This window comes from Capra hircus, chromosome 29 (assembly GCF_001704415.2).
Source record: "Capra hircus breed San Clemente chromosome 29, ASM170441v1, whole genome shotgun sequence".
Taxonomy (NCBI): Eukaryota; Metazoa; Chordata; class Mammalia; order Artiodactyla; family Bovidae; genus Capra; species Capra hircus.
In genome coordinates this window covers 42,094,729-42,115,592 of record NC_030836.1, presented here as the reverse complement: position 1 = coordinate 42,115,592, position 20,864 = coordinate 42,094,729, and the positions used below count along the sequence as shown (strand labels likewise).

The following is a 20,864-nucleotide window of genomic DNA, read 5'->3' as shown; positions in this document are numbered from 1 at the left end:
GCTAGGCTCCTCTGTCCATGGGATTCCCCAGGCAAAAATACAGGAATGGGTTGCCATTCCCTTCTCCAGGAGATCTTCCCAACCCAGGGATCAAACCCAGGTCTCCTGCATTGCAGGCAGAGGCTTTACCGTCTGTGCCACCAGGGAAGCCCTATTAGTGATCAGTTATGTGCAAATGAAAACTTCAGTGAAATACTATTTTATATCCGCTCACCTGGAAAAATTAAGATAGTACGATGTGTTTGCAAAGGTGTAAATCAACAAGAATTCTTACCCACTGCTGTTGGAAGTGAAAATGTTTTAGTGTTCTACTGTAAAGTTGAATATTTTTATATCTTGCTAGCTATTAAATCCTATAGATTCTCTTGCATGCATACACCAGGACACAGTTTGGGTTGTTTTCAATATTTTTCTAAATCCAAATAGAAATTTAAAAACCCCAAGTAGTTTCATCAGCAGATCAATAAATTGGGGTCTAGTCACAGAATGGAATATTTTCCAGCAAGGAAAGCAAATTACAGATTTGTATAGCAATGTGAATGCATTACAGAGACAACTTTAAAAGAAGCAGAGTGCAGATGATACAGCGTGATTAAATTGCGCTATGAGCTTCAAATAAGCAAAATGAAACAGCGTGTTAGGAAATCAAAGAAGAGATTTAAACAATGTTTTATAAAGCAAAGAGCATGATAGACAGGAGGGAGGTAACCTCTGGGGCGGGGGGCGGGGGTGAGGAGAAGGCCGGGAGACAGGATAGGGAAGAGCACGCAGGCAGGAGGAACATCTGTGCCAGGCATCGCTGTGTTGCAGCGTTCTTACCAACGATGGTGTACTGCTGCTGCCGCTTAGTCGCTCAGCAGTGTCTGACTCTCTGCAGCCCCGAGGATTGTAACCCGGCAGGATCCTCTGTCCGTGGAATTTTCCAGGCAAGAATACTGGAGCGGGTTGCCATTTCCTACTCCAGGGGATCTTCCCAACCCAAGGACTGAACCCGCGTCTCTTGCATCTCCTGCATTGGCAGGCAGATTCTTTAACCACTGATGCCAGGTGGGAAACCCTGGATGGTGCATTCATGGGTGGTAACTTTGTCATCGTTTCAAAACGATACGTATCCCATTATTATTATTTTTTTGTGTGTATACATATATGTACATATATATATATAACGTGTATATAATTTAATTTAAAGCATATAAAAGATTATCTGTCCATCTACCTAGTCTGAATCTCCCAAGGTTTTAAGTCCTAAACAACAAGAAGATGCTTCTCCAAGACCTCCTAATCAGGCCTCAACTCCTGTCTCCATTTGTCGCTCCTGTCTGTACCGTTGGCCTTCAGCTTCTCCAACCACATCAGATTCCACCTCTGAGTCCTATGCAAACGGTTGTCACTTTCCATCCCAATAGCCTACGCTGCTTTTCCCGGCCTTTCTTCTCAACATCCCTCCGCCTCCAAGTTCCTGGGCCTCCGAGCGCGCGATCTGTGACCGCCCTGTTCGGGCACGTGCTCACCGCGCCCGCGCGCTCCGGCCGCGCGCCCCCGCCGTTTGCTGCGCGCCCGCGTGCCGGCGCCGCGCCCCTCCGCCCTCCCCGCGCGCCGCCGACCGGCCGCGCGTCGCCCCCTGCGAGGCCCGGGGACCGGCGGGGCGGCAGCAGCGGGATGGGCCTGAGCCCCGCCGCCCGAGGCGAGGGCGGGCGCCGCCTCCCTAGGTTCCCACGGTCCCGCGTCCGGCCCGCCTTGAGAACCGCGAGTACTGGGCCGAATGGCACCCCGGCCACTCCTGGACTTCCAGCCGGGCCCCGGTCAGGCCGCCGCGGGCGTTGGGCTACTCCCCACCGAGCCGCCGCGACCCGGCCTGGAGCCTCCCGAGGTCGTTCTCCAGGTCCCAGCAGGCCCTCGGACCTCCAGAAAGGTCACCGTGGTTTCCTTCAGTTCTCCTCATAGATACTTGTTCGTTGTTAGAGATGCTTGTTCAGAGAAGGCAATGGCACCCCACTCCAGTACTCTTGCCTGGAAAATCCCATGGACGAAGGAGCCTGGTAGGCTGCAGTCCATGGGGTCTCTAAGAGTCGGGCACGACTGAGCGACTTCGCTTTGACTTTTCACTTTCATGCACTGGAGAAGGAAATGGCACCCCACTCCAGTGTTCTTTCCTGGAGAATCCCAGGGACGGGGGAGCCTGGTGGGCTGCCGTCTATGGGGTCACACAGAGTCGAACACGACTGAAGCGACTTAGCAGTAGCAGCAGAGATGCTTGTTAACCGAAATAAGTGAATAGTTAGGAATGGTCGTTGGCTATTAATTTAATCAAAGCGGGCCAGGCATCCAGCGACCCTTGCGAGTATTTACTGAGTAAACAAACGCGGCTGCTGCCCGGCAGGTAGAGTTCAGAACGGCTCCAGCCCCACAGAAGCTTCTGCCATTGGGTTTAACCCCAATCCAGCCCCACAGAAGCTTCTGCCATCTGGGATAGAGGCAACCGTTCCCGGATTCCATACCCAGGAATTCCAAAATCTCTCTTTCCCGGAGGAAGAACCCTTTTCAGGATGGTCCCACAGCCCCCTTTATACCAAAATTTATTGAGGGCTAAAAATGGCATCTGGTCCCATCACTTCTTGGAAAATAGATGGGGAAACAGGGGAAACAGTGGAAACCGTGTCACACTTTTATTTTGGGGGGCTCCCAAATCACTGCAGATGGTGATTGCAGCCATGAAATTAAAAGATGCTTACTCCTTGGAAGGAAAGTTATAACCAACCTAGATAGCATATTAAAAAGCAGAGATATTACTTTGCTAAAAAAGGTCCGTCTAGTCAAGGCTATGGTTTTTCCAGTAGTCATGTATGGATGTGAGAGTTGGACTGTGAAGAAAGCTGAGCGTGGAAGAATTGATGCTTTTGAATTGTGGTGTTGGGACTCTTGAGAGTCCCTTGAACTGCAAGGAGATCCAACCAGTCCATCCTAAAGGAGACCAGTCCTGGGTGTTCATTGGAAGGACTGATGCTGAGACTGAAACTCCAATACTTTGGCCACCTCATGCGAAGAGTTGACTCATTGGAAAAGACCCTGATGGTGGGAGGGATTGGGGGCAGGAGGAGAAAGTGGACGACAGAGGATGAGATGGCTGGATGGCATCACCAACTCGATGGACATGAGTTTTAGTGAACTCCGGGAGTTGGTGATGGACAGGCAGGCCGGGCGTGCTGCGATTGATGGGGTCGCAAAGAGCTGGACACGACTGAGCAACTGAACTGAACTGAACTGGGAGCTGGGCTCAGTGCTAGACTAGAGCTCCCACCTTCGCATCGCTGTCGAGGCCTGGCTCCAACCCTCCTTTCATGGGTTACACTCCCCATAGAAGGCAGTTGTGGCTTAAATATTCAGTAACATGATTTTTTTTTTCCTTCGAATTAGAAGAATCTGTGGGATCTCAGGCGTTGGACCAGCTTTTGCCCAAGAAGCCACAGGAGGGCACGATAGAACAGGGCAGAAGCAGTGTCCAGCAGGGGTAAGATTCTTTTTTTGTGTGGAAGGACTGGGTCTTCGGGTGGTTTTGAAGAACTGACTTTGATGACACTTCTGTAATACAAATCCTTAGCTGGTGTCTGCATGAACCAGGCTGCCAGCAATGGAGCCTGGTGTGCTCCTGGTGATAATAGCGGGAGGGCAGTCCTGGGACATGCAGGCCAGGCCGGAGGCCGCCTTGTAGTAGTTTCTAGCCATTCTGCAGACCCCTGAGAACCATATTGCTTCGCAAGAATGTTTACAATATTGCCTGCTGGTGTCAGTAACTAATGAATGATGCAACCATCTTCCAGTTTCTGCAGTTGACTTTCTTGAGAAACATGACATTTGTCTCTGTTTAAGATTCTGAGAGCTGAAAGTTTGGAGAAGAACAATACTGAAAATGGGGAGTACACCCCACCTCCTCCCCATCACTCCCATACGCTATACCTTTGGAGAAGAGTTAAAATTTGGGGATGGTAAGGAAAAAGCCATTTTGGGGGTGGTCATTCTGAACCCAGTGATCGAACCTGGGTCTCCTACACTGCAGGCAGATTCTTTACCATCTGAGCCACCGGGGAAGCCAGGTGTATACATGTGCTTTTCCATTTAACCAACTTGATAACTCTGTGAGACCAATATTAGCATCTCTAATTTATAGACAGTCAAACCGAGGTTCAGACAAACTAGTTTACTAGTTCAAGCTTACACAGCAAATATGAGAGCCAGGATTCAAACTCAGGTCTTTGTGGCCCCATATATTTCACTCTACTGTTCTACCCCCAAAATCATATCCCTGCCTTTAGTTTCAGTCCTCTCCTGTAACATTTTGCTTCGAGGGACACAATATACTGATTTCTATCACAGTACTGGCAGTTATAGTGTTGTCAACAGGCTTTCTCAGAAATATGGAGCTAATTATTGGAAGAAACAGTCCAACAGTTGAGAGGCCCTTCTGGCCTGGAAGACTGGGAGGGAAGGGAAGGAGGAGAGGCCTGTTGAATTTCCTTAGAAGTCATTGTGTACTATTTTAAAAAAGCTATGTCTAAATATTTTAAAACATCAAAAAAAAATTATTAGAGGGAGGGAAACACCCCTGAAAGCTACTCATTGCTGTCATTAGCATTTTAAACAATTGTCTGAAAAGCAGAAAACAGCAGCCATTATTTTGCAGGACAGAATGGCATCACAGAAACAAATTTCGTAGGCAAAATGTTTCCTAGAATGTCAAAACTGAAAGATATCTGTAAGTCGTAACTCTGAAGTAATACAGAACTTCCAATAGTTGTGAAGTAGTGGTTTTTCTATTAACTATACTATCACAAAATTCATTTAGGGAGAAGCCCGTAGTCAGCCTGGAGTCCACACCCAAGCAGAAGAGAGCAGAGTGGAATTCAACCCTGAAGCCTGGAACTGCGGGCAGGTTAACGAAGCAAGCAGCGGAGGTGGGTACTGTGGGAATTCTCAGACCAGGCATATCTTTAATTCCTAGAGACTTCTCTGCTATTTTACTTTATTTATATTGTGGCAGGTTGAACTGCACACCGATTAGGGATGTTGCTTTCAGTTCAGTTCAGTTCAGTTGCTCAGTCGTGTCCAATTCTTTGCAGCCTCATGGACTGCAGCACGCCAGTCCATCACCAACTCCCAGAGTTCACCCAAACTCAGGTCCATTAGTCGGTGATGCCATCCAACCATCTCATCCTCTGTCATCCTCTTCTCCTCCTCCCTTCAATGTTTCCCAGCATCAGGGTCTTTTCAAATGAGTCAGCTCTTCGCATCAGGTGGCCAGAGTATTGGAGTTTCAGCTTCAACATCAGTCCTTCCAATGAACACTCAGGACTGATCTCCTTTAGGATGGACTGGTTGGATCTCCTTGCAGTCCAAGGAACTCTCAAGAGTCTTCTCCAACACCACAGTTCAAAAGCATCAATTCTTCAGCGCTCAGCTTTCTTTATAGTCCAACTCTCACATCATACATGACTGAAAAACACAATAGCCTTGACTAGATGAACCTTAGCGGGCAAAATAATGTCTCTGCTTTTGAATATGCTATCTAGGTTGGTCATAACTTTTCTTCCAAGGAGCTGCTGCTGCTGCTAAGTCGCTTCAGTCCTGTCCGACTCTGTGCGATCCCACAGACAGAAGCCCACCAGGCTCCCCCGTCCCTTGGATTCTCCAGGCAAGAACACTGGAGTGGGTTGCCATTTCCTTCTCCAATGCATGAAACTGAAAAGTGAAAGGGAAGTCGCTCAGTTGTGTCCGATTCTTAGCAACCCCATGGACTGCAGCCTACCAGACTCCTCCATCCATGGGATTTTCCAGGCAAGAGTACTGGAGTGGGATGCCATTGCCTTCTCCGTTCCAAGGAGCAAGCATCTTAATTTCATGGCTACAATCACCATCTGCAGTAACTTTGGAGCTCAAAAAGATAAAGTCAGCCACTGTTCCACTGTTTCTCCATCTGTTTCCCATGAAGTGATGGGACCAGATGCCATGATCTTAGTTTTCTGAATGTTGAGCTTTAAGCCAACTTTTTCACTCTCCTCTTTCACTTTCATCAAGAGGCTCTTTAGTTATTCTTCACTTTCTGCCATAAGGGTGGTGTCATCTGCATATCTGAGGTTACTGATATTTCTGCCGGCAATCTTGATTCCCGCTTGGGCTTTTTCCAGCCCAGCGTTTCTCATGATGTACTCTGCATATAAGTTAAATAAGCAGGGTAACAATATACAGCCTTGACGTACTCCTTTTCCTATTTGAAACCAGTCTGTTGTTCCATGTCCAGCTCTAACTGTTGCTTCCTGACCTGCATACAGATTTCTCAAGAGGCAGGTCAAGAGGTCTGGTATTCCCATCTCTTTCAGAACTTTCCACAATTTATTGTGATCCACACAGTCAAAGGTTTTGGCATAGTCAATAAAGCAGAAATAGATGTTTTTCTGGAACTCTCTTGCTTTTTCAATGATCCAGGAGATGTTGGCAATTTGATCTCTGGTTCCTCTGCCTTTTCTAAAACCAGCTTGAACATCTGGAAGTTCATGGTTCACGTATTGTTGAAACCTGGCTTGGAGAATTTTGAGCATTACTTTACTAGCGTGTGAGATGAGTGCAATTGTGTAGTAATTTGAGCATTCTTTGGCATTGCCTTTCTTTGGGATTGGAATGAAAACGGACCTTTTCCAGTCCTGTGGCCACTGCTGAGTTTTCCAAATTTGCTGGCATATTGAGTGCAGCACTTTCACAACATCATCTTTTAGGATTTGAAATAACTCAACTGGAATTCCATCAGCTCCACTAGCTTTGTTCATAGTGATGCTTCCTATGGCCCACTTGACTTCACATTCCAGATGTTTGGCTCTATGTGAGTGATCACACCATTGTGGTTATCTGGGTCATGACGATCTTTTTATATAGTTCTTCTGTATATTCTTGCCACCTCTTCTTAATATCTTCTGCTTCTCTTAGGTTCATTCCATTTCTGTCCTTTATTGAGCCCATCTTTGCATAAAATGTTCCCTTGGTGTCTCTAATTTTCTTGAAGAGATCTCTAGTCTTTCCCATTCTGTTGTTTTCCTCTATTTCTTTGCATTGATTGCTGAGGAAGACTTTCTTATCTCTCCTTACTATTCTTTGGAACTCTGCATTCAAATGCTTATATCTTTCCTTTTCTCCTTTGCTTTTTGCTTCCCTTCTTTTCACAGCTATTTGTAAGGCCTCCTCAGACAGCCATTTTACTTTTTTGCATTTCTTTTTCTTGGGGATGGTCTTGATCCCTGTCTGCTGCACAATGTCATAAACCTGCATCCATAGTTCATCAGGCACTCTGTCCATCAGATCTAGTCCCTTAAATCTATTTCTCACTTCCACTGTATAATCATAAGGGATTTGATTTAGGTCATACCTGAATGGTTTAGTGGTTTTCTGTACTCTCTTCAATTTAAGTCTGAATTTGGCAATAAAGAGTTCATGATCTGAGCCACAGTCAGCTCCTGGTCTTGTTTTTACTGACTGTATAGAGCTTCTCCATCTTTGGCTGCAAAAAATAAAATCAATCTGATTTCGGTGTTGACCATCTGGTGATGTCCATGTGTAGAGTCTTCTCTTGTGTTGTTGGAAGAGGGTGTTTGCTATTACTAGTGCGTCCTCCTGCCTTTGCCCTGCTTCATTCTGTATTCCAAGGCCAAATTTGCCCATTACTCCAGGTGTTTCTTGACTTCCTACTTTTGCATTCTAGTCCCCTATAATGAAAAGGACATCTTTTTTGGGTGTTAATTCTAAAAGGTCTTGTAGGTCTTCACAGAACCATTTAACTTCCGCTTCTTCAGTGTTACTGGTTGGGGCATAGACTTAGATTACTGTGATATTGAATAGTTTGCCTTGGAAACGAACAGAGGTTATTCTGTATCCAAGTACTGCATTTTGGACTCTTTTGTTGACTTTGATGGTTACTCCAATTCTTCTAAGGGATTCTTGCCCACTAGTAGATATAATGGTCATGTGAGCCAAATTCACTGATTCCAGTCCATTTTAGTTAGCTGATTCCTAGAATGTTGAAGTTCACTCTTACCATCTCCTGTTTGACCACTTTTAATGTGCCAGCAAATTTGGAAAACTCAGCAGTGGCCACAGGACTGGAAAAGGTCCGTTTTCATTCCAATCCCAAAGAAGGCAATGCAAAAGAATGCTCAAACTACCGCACAATTGCACTCTTCTCACATGCTAGTAAAGTAATGCTCAAAATTCTCCACGCCAGGCTTCAGCAATACATGAACCGTGAACTTCCTGATGTGGTTTTAGAAAAGGCAGAGGAACCAGAGATCAAATTGCCAACATCCGCTGGATCATGGAAAAAGCAAGAGAGTTCCAGAAAAACATCTATTTCTGCTTTATTGATTATGCCAAAGCCTTTGACTATGTGGATCACCATAAACTGTGGAAAATTCTAAAGGAGATGGGAATACCAGACCACCTGACCTGCCTCTTGAGAAATCTGTATGCAGGTCAGGAAGCAACAGTTAGAGCTGGACATGGAACAACAGACTGGTTTCAAATAGGAAAAGGAGTATGTCAAGGCTATATATTGTTACCCTGCTTATTTAACTTATATGCAGAGTACATCATGAGAAACGCTGGGCTGGAAGAAGCCCAAGCTGGAATCTCAACATTGCTGGCAGAAATATCAATCACCTCAGATACGCAGATGACACCACCCTTATTGCAGAAAGTGAAGAGGAACTACAAAGCCTCTTGATGAAAGTGAAAGTGGAGAGTGAAAAAGTTGCCCTAAAGCTCAGCATTCAGAAAATGAAGATCATGGCATCTGGTCCCATCACTTCATGGGAAATAGATGGGGAAACAGTGGAAACAGTGGCTGACTTTATTTTTTTGGGCTCCCAAATCACTGCAGATGGTGATTGCAGCCATGAAATTAAAAGACGCTTACTCCTTGGAAGGAAAGTTATAACCAACCTAGGTAGCATATTAAAAAGCAGAGACATTACTTTGCCAACAAAGGTCCTTCTAGTCAAGGCTATGGTTTTTCCAGTGGTCACGTATGGATGTGAGAGTTGGACTGTGAAGAAAGCTGAACACCGAAGAATTGATGCTTTTGAACTGTGGTACTGGAGAAGACTCTTGAGAGTCCCTTGGACTGCAAGGAGATCCAACCAGTCCATCCTAAAGGAGACCAGTCCTGGGTGTTCATTGGAAGGACTGATGCTGAGACTGAAACTCCAATACTTTGGCCACCTCATGCGAAGAGTTGACTCATTGGAAAAGACCCTGATGGTGGGAGGGATTGGGGGAAGGAAGATAAGGGGACGACAGAGGATGAGATGGCTGAATGGCATCACTGATTTGATGCACATTAGTTTGGGTGAACTCTGAGAGTTGGTGGTGGACAGGGAGGCCTGGTTTGCTGTGATTCATGGGGTCACAAAGAGTCGGACACGACTGAGCGACTGAACTGAACTGATGCCTTTAAATTGTTTAGAAACAGCTTTATGGATCTGTTTATTGAGCATTGTTGAGGTATAACCAACATATGATAAACTGCGTATATTCAGAGTATACAATTGGGTATGATTTGACATGTGTATTCGCCCATGAAATCATCACCACCATCAAGAAAACGAATAACCAGGAATTCCCTGGCAGGCCAATGGATAGGACTCTGTGCTTTCACTGCTAAGGGTGCAGGTTCAATCCCTGGTGGGGGCACAGACATCTGCATCACTCCTACAGCTTTCTTTGTCCCCCTCTGTAAACCCCTCCTTCTTCCACTCACATCCCCACGCAACAACTGATGTGCTTTCTGTTGCTATGCATTAGTCAGCATTTTCTAGAGGATTGCATAAATGGAATCATATTGTATGGGCTTTTTTGTGTCTCTCTCCTTTTACATAATTTCATATAATTATTCCAAGTTATATCTATGTTGCTGCATGTTATCAATAGTTTATTTCTTTTTATTACTAAGTAGTATTTCATTATATGGATAGACCACTATTTGTTCATTCACTCACCCATTGATGGGCATTTGGGTTGTTTCTAGTGTTTGGCTGTTGCAAATAAAGCTGCTTATGAACACGTGTGTACAGACTGTTACAGGGAAGAGCCGATTTTGACTCCTATTGGATCTGTTTCTTTGACTTTAACTTGTGTTTCCCATTGCTTTTGGTCACTAAAAAGAGACTGTCCATACATAAGGGCCTGCCTCAGGGAACCCTCGCCTCTGCTGTAGGCAGGAATAAGCCCTCCACCCACTTCCTTGTATCACCCCTCAGAGTTATAAGACTTTCAAAAACTTTTATCATCTAGGGGCCTTATGAAAGACTGGTTTTTCTAAACAGGTGCCTATCTCTGGGAGAAGGGCCAGGGCTGGGCTGCCAGCCTGTGCAAAGGAAATATATAACAAGATGGATGGAAGATTTTGAAGTGACAGCTTATTTCAAAGAGAGTAAAAGGGCAGAGAAAGCTTAATCTGGATTTGAAGACTGGAGCACCAGCTGGGACTGGAGGTCAACCTGGAGGATATAGACTGGTTCCCTGAGGTTCATGAAGTGCTGGGGACTGGGTAAAGTCAAGGATAAAGGGAGGATGAGACCCTGGAAAAGCTTCCAGTATGGCTACAACCTTGGCTGCCGTTAGAATCACCCAAGGAGCTCTTAAAACTCTGGTTCTCAGGCCATACTCCAGATCAGTCTTAATATTTAAGAGCTCTGCAGGGGATTTCCATGTGCAGCCAAAGGTGAGACCCAAAGCTCAATACAATCGGTTTATAGTGGGAGAAACTTCAGCAAGAGAGCAGGTGACTATTAAGTCTGTTGTAAATTCCATTCAAGTTTTCACCTTCCATCCCTATTAAAACTCAACATTCAAAAAATCAAAGATTATGGCATACAGTCCCATCACTTCGTGGCAAATAGATGGGGAAAATGTGGAAACAGTGACATTTAATTTTCCTGGGCTCCAAAATCACTGTGGACAGTGACTGTAGCCATGAAATTAAAAGACACTTACTCCTTGGAAGAAAAGCTATGACAAACCTAGACAGCATATTAAGAAGCAGAGGCATCATTTTGCCAACAAAGGTCTGTATAGTCAAAGCTATAGTTTTTCCAGTAGTCATGGACAGATATGAGAGTTGAACTGTAAAGAAGGCTGAGTGCCAAAGAATTGATGCTTTCGAACTGTGGTGCTGGAGAAGACTCTTGAGAGTCCCTTGGGCTGCAAGGAAATCAAACTAGTCAATTCATTCAGAATATTCAACCCTGAATATTCATTGGAAGGACTGGTGCTGAAACTGAAACTACAATCCTTTGGCTACCTGATGCTGGAGACAAGACCTGACCCTGGGGAAGATTGAGGGCAGGAGGTGAAGGGGGTGACAGAGGATGAATTAGTTGAATGGCGTCGCTAATTCAATGGACATGAGTTTGAGCAAACTCAGGGAAATAGGAAAGGACAGGGAAGCCTGGAGTGCTGCAGTCCATGGGGTGGCAAAGAGTCAGACACAAATTAGCAGCTGAACAACAACAACCCTTATCCAGTGGCAATGTTGCCGGTGGGTTAAAATTCTAAAATCCACTTCCCTCAGTGCTGAAACTTTCTGTTTCTTGTACAAAGCTTGTTAAACATCCTTGATGGCCAGCATGTGGATTTCTTTTGATTTTTTTTTTCTGGCTTAGACTAGCATCAGAATAAATTGTTCTGTCTTCTTAATGGCAGTTATTCCAGGAAAATTCAGCAAGGATAGTGATTTCACGGTCCACACGGGAAGGCTGGTTTGGGGCGCCCTCTAGTGGGAACTCAGTTGCTATTGTATTTTCTCTTTCAGTTGGTTTGGTCAGGGGGTAGAAACCTGGTTTTGGTCCTAGCTCTGCCAGGTGACTTGCAAATGACTTTGGCAAAGCACTTCATCTTTCTTGGCCACAATTTCTTCCATGTAGTATTGCTGAGTCAATGGTCTGGTTTGTGCCCATAAAAATTTATTCCCTCAAGTGGGCAGGACTTCTGAAATGGCTGAGGATCTCAGAAAATCTCCCCAAATAGCAAAAATAAAGCTAGATGAAACTGTCAAATACAATGATTTAAAGACTCTGGGGCTTCCCTGATGGCCCAGTGGTAAAGAACTCACCTGCCAATGCAGGAGAGGCATGCTCAATCCCTGGTCCTGGAGGATCCCACATGCTACGGAGCATCTAAGCCCATGTGCTACAGCTGTTGAGCCTGTGCTCCAGAGCCTGGGAACAGCAGCTACTGAAGCCACACTCCCTAGAGCCCATGCTCAGCAACAAGAGAAGCCACCACAATGAGAAGCCTGCACACCGCAAGGAGGAGTGGCCCCTGCTTGCTGCAACTAGAGAAAAGCCTGTGCAGCAACAAAGACCCAGCACAACCAATAAATAAATAAAAGAAAATTCTGGAATTTGACCAAGAGCATACAGGAAGTTGATACACATTAAATCCAGAAAGTCTACTGAATCCTGGAATCTCAGAGCAATGGAGATCCGTAGTGTCTTTGTATGCCCTCCATCCCCTACCTTCCCCGGCTCTGTGATGGGAAAGTGGGTGGGACACGCCAGGAGGACTGGCAGTGGCCACAGAGGGAAACTTTATTTGAAACAGAATGCGGAAAATTCCATGCCCAGGGATGTTGTTGAAAACAATAGTTACCTAAGTGACAAACATCATGGAAGGCCAAAATTGCAGCTAGCTCGAGGTTGCGGTGTTTGTTGGGACAAGCGATAGATTAACAGACCAGCCAGAAATTTAATACAGACATGCAGGTACTGAGACAGTTAAAGAGGGCCTAGAAAAGCTGCTGGCCTGGAAGGGGTGCATAGGCTGCACATACGGTCAGGAGACACTGGAGGGGCCTGTCCTTCCATCCCTGGAGGAGCATGAGGCCTTGTGAATGCAGAAAGTGTTACATAACAGCTCACAGACTTTTCAACTTTAGAACCTTGAATGAATTCTCCAAACCACACCAAGCTCCATAGGAAAAAACGTGATGCCCTATTGGCCCAAGAGGTGTGTCAGCCTCTGACCAGTTACTGCTCATGTCAGACTTAAAAATAAAAGCAACAAAACAAAACAAAACTGGAGCAGGCGCACCAGGGGTTGAATACTGTGAGGGAAACAGACTTTGCAGAATTAACCCAGGCAGGCCTCTAAACAAACAAACAAGTAGCAGCAACCGCCAGCTCTGGGGGAATCTGAATCAAAACAGTTGAAACATCTTGAAGCCACGAGAGAGAGAGAAAAAAAAGACTCATCGTGTACAAAGGAACCACAATAAAACTGATAGCTGTTGTTTTGGTCAGAAATGACGGAGGCCAGAAAGCAGTGGGATGGTGTATGAAAATTGACAAAAGGAAAAAAAAAAAAAGCTGTCAACCAGAAATCCTATGTCTGATAAACTATCTTTCAAAAATAAAGGTGGAATAAAGTGAAGTCTCAGATAAGTGAAGACTGGTAGAAAGTGTTGCTAGAGGACTTACCTGAAAGGGAGTAGCAAAGAAAGTTCTTCAGGCTGAAAGGAAGTCACACCAGACAGTGACTAATCTACATGAAGAAATACAAAGCACCAGTAAAGGTAATTACATAGGTTATTATTGTAAAGGAATATAAATATATATTTTAGCTTTTATTCTAACTAATTTTAAAGTCATGGAGCTTATATTGGATCAAGGACTCCAGATGGGAATTTGAATCCACAGTTTCACAGCAGTTTGTGACTCAAACAGTCCAAAAAAGGATCGTCTGACTTGCCAATACAAGATCCAGTTACAGGCCACCTACAGGAGACAAACTATTTATTTATTATTTTGGCTGCATGGCTTACAGGATCTTAGTTCCCTGATCGGGAATTAAACCTGGGGCCATGGCAGTGAAAGTGCTGAGTCCTAACCAGTGGACCACCAGGGAATTCCCAGGAGGCACTCTTTAGATTCAAGATCATAAATAGGTTGGATGTAGAAAGATGCAAGCAGAACCACAGCTGGAGTGGTTATACTAATTAAAAAAAAACAGACTTTTAAGAAATTTTATCAAGGAGAGGAACAGTTTTGATGATAAAAGATTAATTCATCAGGAAGATATAACAATTGTAAACACATATACATTTAACAATATAAGCCTCGAATTCATGAAGAAAAGCTAACAGAATTGAAGAGAGAAATAGGCAATTCAGAAATAATATTTGGGGACTTAGATACTCTACCCTTGATGCTGGATAGAATAACTGGACAGAAAATCAGTGAGCATATAGAAGATTTGAACAATGATATTAATCAACTTTACCTGACTTTTATGGAATAGTCTACTCAAAAATAGAACACATATTCTTCTTAAGCAGACTTGAATATTCCCCAAGAGAGATCATATTCTAGGCCATAAAGCAAGTCTCAGCAAATTTAAAGGGATTGATATCATACAAAATATTTCTTTGTTCACCTGAAATTAAACTAGAAATCAATAACAATGAAATTTGGGAAATATGCATTTGGAAACTAAAAAACATACTTCTAAATAATCCATGGGTGAAATAAAAATATACAAATTAGAAGATATTTTCAGTTGAATAAAAATGAAAGCAGCCTATCAAATTTTATTAGATGAAGTTAAAGCAGTGCTTTATATAAGCTATAAATGCCTATATTAAAAAAGAATAGAGATATCAGATCAAGAATCCAAGTTCTTACCTTGATAAACTGGAGAAAGGAAAGCAAGCTAAACTCAAAGCAAGTAGAAGGAAGCCATATGTTGGTTCTCTGAGATGATAAACAAAATGGGCAAAACTTTTGCTACATTCATTGACCAAGAAAAAAAGAGAGAAAACTCAAATTACCAAAATCAAAACTGAAAGAGGGAGCTTGTTACCAATCTTGCAGAAATTAAAAGGATAGTAAAGGAATACTATGGACAACTTTATACTAACAAATTAGAAAACATACATGAAATGAACAAACTCCTAGAAAGACACAGATTACAAAACTAGCTCAGGAATAACTCGAAAATCTGAACAGACCTACAAGTAAATTGAATTTGTAAATAAAAGATCTTTTCACAAGGAAAAACTCAGGCCCAGATGGCTTGACTTGAGAATTCTACTATACCTCTAAAAAAGAAAAGTTACCAATTCCTCATAAACTCTAAAAAATAGAGGAGGGAATGCTTCCCAACTCATTCTGAGGTCAGTGTTATCCAATACGAAAGTACCCTGATACTAAAATCAGGCAAAGAAAAGTTCAGTTCAGTTCAGTCACTCAGTCGTGTCTGACTCTTTGTGACCCCATGAATACCAGCACGCCAGGCCTCCCTGTCCATCACCAACTCCCGAAGTTCACCCAAACTCATGTGCATCGAGTCGGTGATGCCAAGGATTATACATCATTACTAAGTGAGATTTATCCCAAGAATTAAGAGTTTGGGAGAAGGCGATGGCACCCCACTCCAGTACGCTTGCCTGGAAAATCCCATGGACGGAGGAGCCTGGTAGGCTGCAGTCCATGGGGTCGCTAAGGGTCGGACACGACTGAGCGACTTCCCTTTCACTTTTCACTTCCATGCATTGGAGAAGGAAATGGCAACCCATTCCAGTGTTCTTGCCTGGAGAATCCCAGGGACGGGGGAGCCTGGTGGGCTGCGGTCTATGGGGTCGCACAGAGTCGGACATGACTGAAGCGTCTTAGCAGCAGCAGCAGTAACAAAGCCAGAACCTGCAGGAGATCTCCTTCCTCTTGCAGTGTCTCTAGCGCCCTCTATTGAAAAAGTTTGCATGATGCTCAGCGTCATGGAGAAAGTGTACAGGAGTTCCATCACGTACTGAAGGCCGTGTGTGCATTTGGAGCTGGCACTGTCAGCCTCTGTGGCCTTAAGGTGGTGGCAGGAGTGGGTGGGTCCTTCAGTCATTCGTGTGGAGAGATCCTCTTACAGCCTGGGTTTCTGTAATGTGATGAAAGGCAGTGTCTTCACACGGAGTTGTAGCTGATCCCCAAACAGGATCTCTGCAGTTCCCTGGGCACGTGAAATCTCATTTTATTTTGTTTTTCCATCATAGGATAAACCAAAACCCAGACCTGGAGACCTGATTGAGATTTTTCGGATTGGCTATGAGCACTGGGCCATCTATGTGGAAGACGATTGTGTGGTTCATCTGGCTCCCCCAAGTAAGAGCGGATACTCGATTGCAGTGATCCCCTGGGTCATGGACCGATTCAGGTCCGTGGCCTGTTAGGAACTGGGCAGTACGGTAGGAGGTGAGTGGGGGCCAGTGAGTAAAGCTTCATCTGTATCTACAGTGGCTCCCCATCGCTCACGTTTCCAAATTGTCACAATGTGATAATAAAAGAAATAAAATAAATTTAATGTGCTTGAATCATCCCGAAACCATCCTGTCCTGACCCATGGAAAAGTTGTCTTCCATGAGAATGGTCCCTGGTACCAAAAAGGCTGGGGACCACTGCTCTATTGAAATATTGATATTGAAGTTAGCAGCATAAAAGGGACAGTTAATTATGGTGTCCCTCAGCTGCTACCTTACTTCAGCAATAAAACACCAGAAGCATGACTGGACCTTAATTTACTGTGTGATTGAGCTTGGTCTCTGTCCATCAAAAACCACTGAGTGTCCAGCCCTAAGACAGATGCAAGTGTGAAGAACATCCCTAAGTTCCCTGACCACCTAGACCACCTTTTCTTTTAAAATAGAGATGTCAGGTGGCTCAGTAGTAAAGAGCCCGTATGCCCAGCAGGAGATGTAAGGAAGATCCCTCAGAGAAGGAAATAGCACCCCACTCCAGTAATCTTGCCTGAAAAATCTCATGGACAGAGGAGCCTGGGGGCTTCTAGTCCATGGGGTCACAAAGTCAGACACAGCTTAGTTCAAGATCTTCCTCTATTTCTGAGGATTCCCCGGGAGGGGTGCAGATGTTTATGCCTTCTGATTGCCCACTTCCTTCCCATTGTCCCCAAATGCCGCTTCCGGCTTCCTGGTCACCTTTGGCAGCTCCACCCTCACTGGATCTCCCTGCTTTTCCGACCCATCCCAGGTGGCTTCACCCTCAGTGTGGACACTGTTCTCCTTTCATTTCAGCATGAGCACAGGGCTGAGATTAAACAGGTGACTAATTAAATTTTAGTTGAGGTTTGATGGGGGTGGAAATGGTAATAGTAGAAGATTACAGCACGGAATGTGAAACGGCTTAAAACTGGACATCTAGAACCATTGGTCACATGGTGTCCTCAGGAGATGGTACCTGGGGGAGCTGGAAGACGGAGAGGCCTGGGGCTCCACTGTGTAATTTTTGACGCCTCTGGCATTTTGCCTCCTGCGCAAGTACTGCCTGTTCAAGTTGAGATTACAAAAGGGCACTGATACCAAATGCCTATGGCCACACCTTGATCACACCGACTCAATGGACATGAGTTTGAGTGGATTCCAGGAGCTGGTGATGGACAGGGAGTCCTGGCGTGCTGCAGTCCATGAGGTCGCAAAGAGTCGGACATGACTGAGCTACTGGCTCTGCCCGTGTCCTGTCCCCTTCGGTTGGCCCAGCCTCTCACCTGGCTGGGACCTTCCCGCAGAGCAGAGTCCCTCTCTCCTGCTTTGCTTCCCCACTCATCCGACTGCCTGTACCACTTCCTGTCTGGATGCCTATGTGAAAAATGGAAAATCATTTCACATCGCATTCATCTCCCCTCTCCTTTCCAGGCTAAATCCAGGAAACTTCTTCTGGTATAACCAGAGTTGTTATAGGGATACGTTAACAGTTATGTCCCTACCCTCCCCATCAGATCTTCCTCTAAAAATGAATTCTGCCATTTTTGTTCCCCGAAGCTGAATTGCCTACTGCCAGCTTTTGTGAAGTCAGCAGATAGACTTCAAATGCTTCGCAAAGAAAACGGGACATTTCTTGCACTCACATAACTTACAGCGGGGAGGGTTCCCATGTTTAAATATCCATATGGTTGTAGCAGGAAAACAGTCCTGTATTAAACTGCCACTTACCTGGCCTTGAGTGGGTTTCTGACCCTCTCTGAGGCTCTCCTCTAAGGACTGGGTATGATAATACAGCAGCTTCAAATGTTTCTTTCTTCAAAGCTGTGGAACCCTGTTTTTAAATAAACTCTCAAGGAGAACCCTAATGCTTGAGTGGAAAGGGAGAATGGCTTTGGTGGAAGCTAGTTGGAATGGGTCCCATCTAGAGTCCTCTTGGCTTCTTGAGGCATGGCCTCATGGCTTCACCTGCGCCCCTGCAGGGGCGGCCGGGGGAGGCCTGGCAGGAAGCCATAATCCTTCCCCCAGGAGCCAATGACTCTTACATGTAAGGGTGCTTGTCACCCTGGGTTCTGGTAAGGAAAGCAAGTCCTAGGACTTGGTCGAGTCAGTACACAGAATGGAATCTGGGACCACACCATAAGGTGCTTCCAGAGCTTGGTGAGAAAGAGATTGCTGTGAGGGTTGAAAGTGGGGAGTGCAGAAAACAGGGCAGAAGGTTTCTTGGGGAAGCTGGCCCTTTGTGTCTCATTTAGCCCCACTCCCATTCTCTGTTGCGCCTGTTAGAGACAGTGAAACTGGGGCCCTAAGAGAAGCCATTCACCCAGCCCCTGGAGTGAGCCGGGGGCTCTGTACCGTGGCCCCTTGCAGCTCCCAACTCTGGCTTGTCTTTGGCTGCCAGGTGAGGAATTTGAGGCTGGCAGCATCACTTCTGTCTTCAGCAACCGGGCAGTGGTGAAATATAGTCGTCTGGAGGACGTGCTGCACGGCTGCTCCTGGAAGGTCAACAACAAGCTGGATGGGACGTACCTGCCCCTGCCTGTGGACAAGATCATCCAGCGGACAAAGAAGATGATCAACAAGATTGTGCAGTACAGCCTGATCGAGGGGAACTGCGAGCACTTTGTCAACGACCTGAGATACGGCGTGCCCAGGAGCCAGCAGGTATGGCATTCCACTCTCGGGAGTCCTTGCTCTAGTGCTCCAGGCTCAGGCCCTGGTGTGAGGGGTCTCCCGTCTCACGAGCATTTGCATGTGAAAAGAAGACGCCAGGGAGCAAGGGGGTGATAGGAGGTCCTCCCAAGGAGCCTGGGCTGGGCGTTCAGGAGACCTAAGCCCAGGTCTGTGTGAAGCTGATCCCTGTGTGACCGTGTCCTAGGGAGCTCCCCTCCCCACCTCTCAGACTCCCTGTATGTAGAATAAGGGACTCAGTGGCTGTGCCCTTCTGACTGCCACACTACAGGCAGACCCTGGGCTGAATGGCTCTGGGGGAGGAAGAGAACTAGGAGCCCAGGTTGCCTCCTGCCTCTGATGTCCATCTCGGACAATCCTGGCTTGTCCAGGTCTCTCGCGGCTCTAGCATCTTTGGGCTGCTTCCTTCTAGGCAGGCCAGTTCCTGAAGAGGGTGGTGACGTAGGGGTGTGGCAAGGCGGGGTCCTAGGAGCCTCACCGAGGGTCCTGTGAGCTGGTCTCCTTTGCAGGTGGAGCACGTGCTGATGGAGGGAGCAAAGGCGGCAGGGGCGGTGCTCTCAGCCGTGGTGGACAGCATAAGACCCAAACCAGCGACGGCCTGAAGGTGCTGAAAACCCCAGGCAGAGGAAGAGAGGCTGAGCTGGCAGAGAGAACCCGGGCCTCCTTCCCTCCCCTGCCTTCCTCTCTCCATGGCCCCTTATAAGAAAATTGTGAGCTTCTGGAAGAATCTAGAATGTACCCAACTGCCCCTCCAGAAATACATCCAATATATGTGCTCATAGGCCCCTGGACTCTCAGGGTGGGAAGAACCTAATATTTGTTATGTATCTATTAGGCACCAGGCACTGAGCTAAGCGTTTCACATACTCATCTTCACTTTTTTTTTGTAGGAAAGGGAACTTACTTACTTCTTAGGATGAACCTAGTCTGTGATGCTTTTTAACATCCTGGAAGATCTTCTGAATGTTCCTAGGAGCAAAGAACTCTTTTCAGAAGTTCTCTTTACTGCCCTTTTCAGACACCCCCCCTCCCCTGCCAGAGCGGTTCAGGGGAGAAAGCCTTTAAGGAAACCTGTAACTCGTTGCTCAGGGCCAACTGTGCCTTCATCCAGAAAGCAGGTTTCCCAAGAAATATTTTCTTTTAAAAATTATACATCATCTTTATTCTTTATTGTCTAAAAAGTGTCCCAATGTAAAGTTTAATTTGACGAGACCATTTATCTTGCTTTTTCTGCCTCATAAGCACCAGAAAATTTAGAAATTTCCATCTTCACCAATTTCAGAGGAATATTTAAAATAATTTAATCAATGGACTTTGGTGTGAATGAGGGAGAGAAAGGAGTGATTTTTGTGCTTTGAAGAATGCGGCCATGCCTGTAAAGCTAAAATGATGGCTGGAGATCGTCAGTGCTAGCAGAGAGTTGAAGCCACCCCAGAAAGCCAGAGAAGGACTCTGAAAATGCCTAGGAAGCATGAGAGTTTGGAAGAGAGGGGAATGGAGCCCCCAGAGCATCTCAGATCAGGTCCATTAAGATCTGTGAGTCTTTCTCCCGTTTGGAAGAAATAGACTTGAGGTGAAACCATTCAGTTTCCCCTGCTCTGTTTTGTTCTTAGCCATCCAAGCTTCACTGACTCTTCCTGTCTCCTAGATTTTAGAGTCTGGATGTGTGTCTTTGATTGATTCCCCTCTGCCCTGCCTGAAGGGCCTCTCTCTCTACTTTGCACAACAGTTTCAGGTGCTGGTGAGTGGCGCTTGCCCCATCTCTGTGAATCATGACTAGGATAAAGTTGTTGCCCTGGCTGCCATCTCCTCCTCCCTGCTCCCCAGCATCACTGGAGTTCCCAGTATCCCTCCCTTCAGTCTCTTTATTCATGATATGGTC

General features: G+C 45.6%; 1 protein-coding gene across 1 annotated transcript; it reads left to right on the top strand.

The window, feature by feature from the left end:
- On the top strand, positions 1,635–20,547 carry HRASLS5 (HRAS like suppressor family member 5). The gene is made up of 6 exons (XM_018043601.1): positions 1,635–1,912; positions 3,415–3,508; positions 4,841–4,949; positions 16,073–16,181; positions 18,693–18,955; positions 19,492–20,547. The coding sequence occupies exons 1-6, from the start codon at positions 1,660–1,662 to the stop codon at positions 19,582–19,584; spliced, it is 921 nt and encodes a 306-aa protein (XP_017899090.1). The 5' UTR covers positions 1,635–1,659; the 3' UTR covers positions 19,585–20,547.

Excerpts from the sequence above, each read along its gene's own strand:
- HRASLS5 (XM_018043601.1), top strand. The coding sequence starts at position 1,660 with ATGGGCCTGAGCCCCGCCGCCCGAGGCGAGGGCGGGCGCCGCCTCCCT. Across the intron at positions 4,950-16,072 it reads TAACGAAGCAAGCAGCGGAG|GATAAACCAAAACCCAGACC; the intron begins GTGGGTACTGTG and ends TTTCCATCATAG. Across the intron at positions 18,956-19,491 it reads GCGTGCCCAGGAGCCAGCAG|GTGGAGCACGTGCTGATGGA; the intron begins GTATGGCATTCC and ends TCTCCTTTGCAG.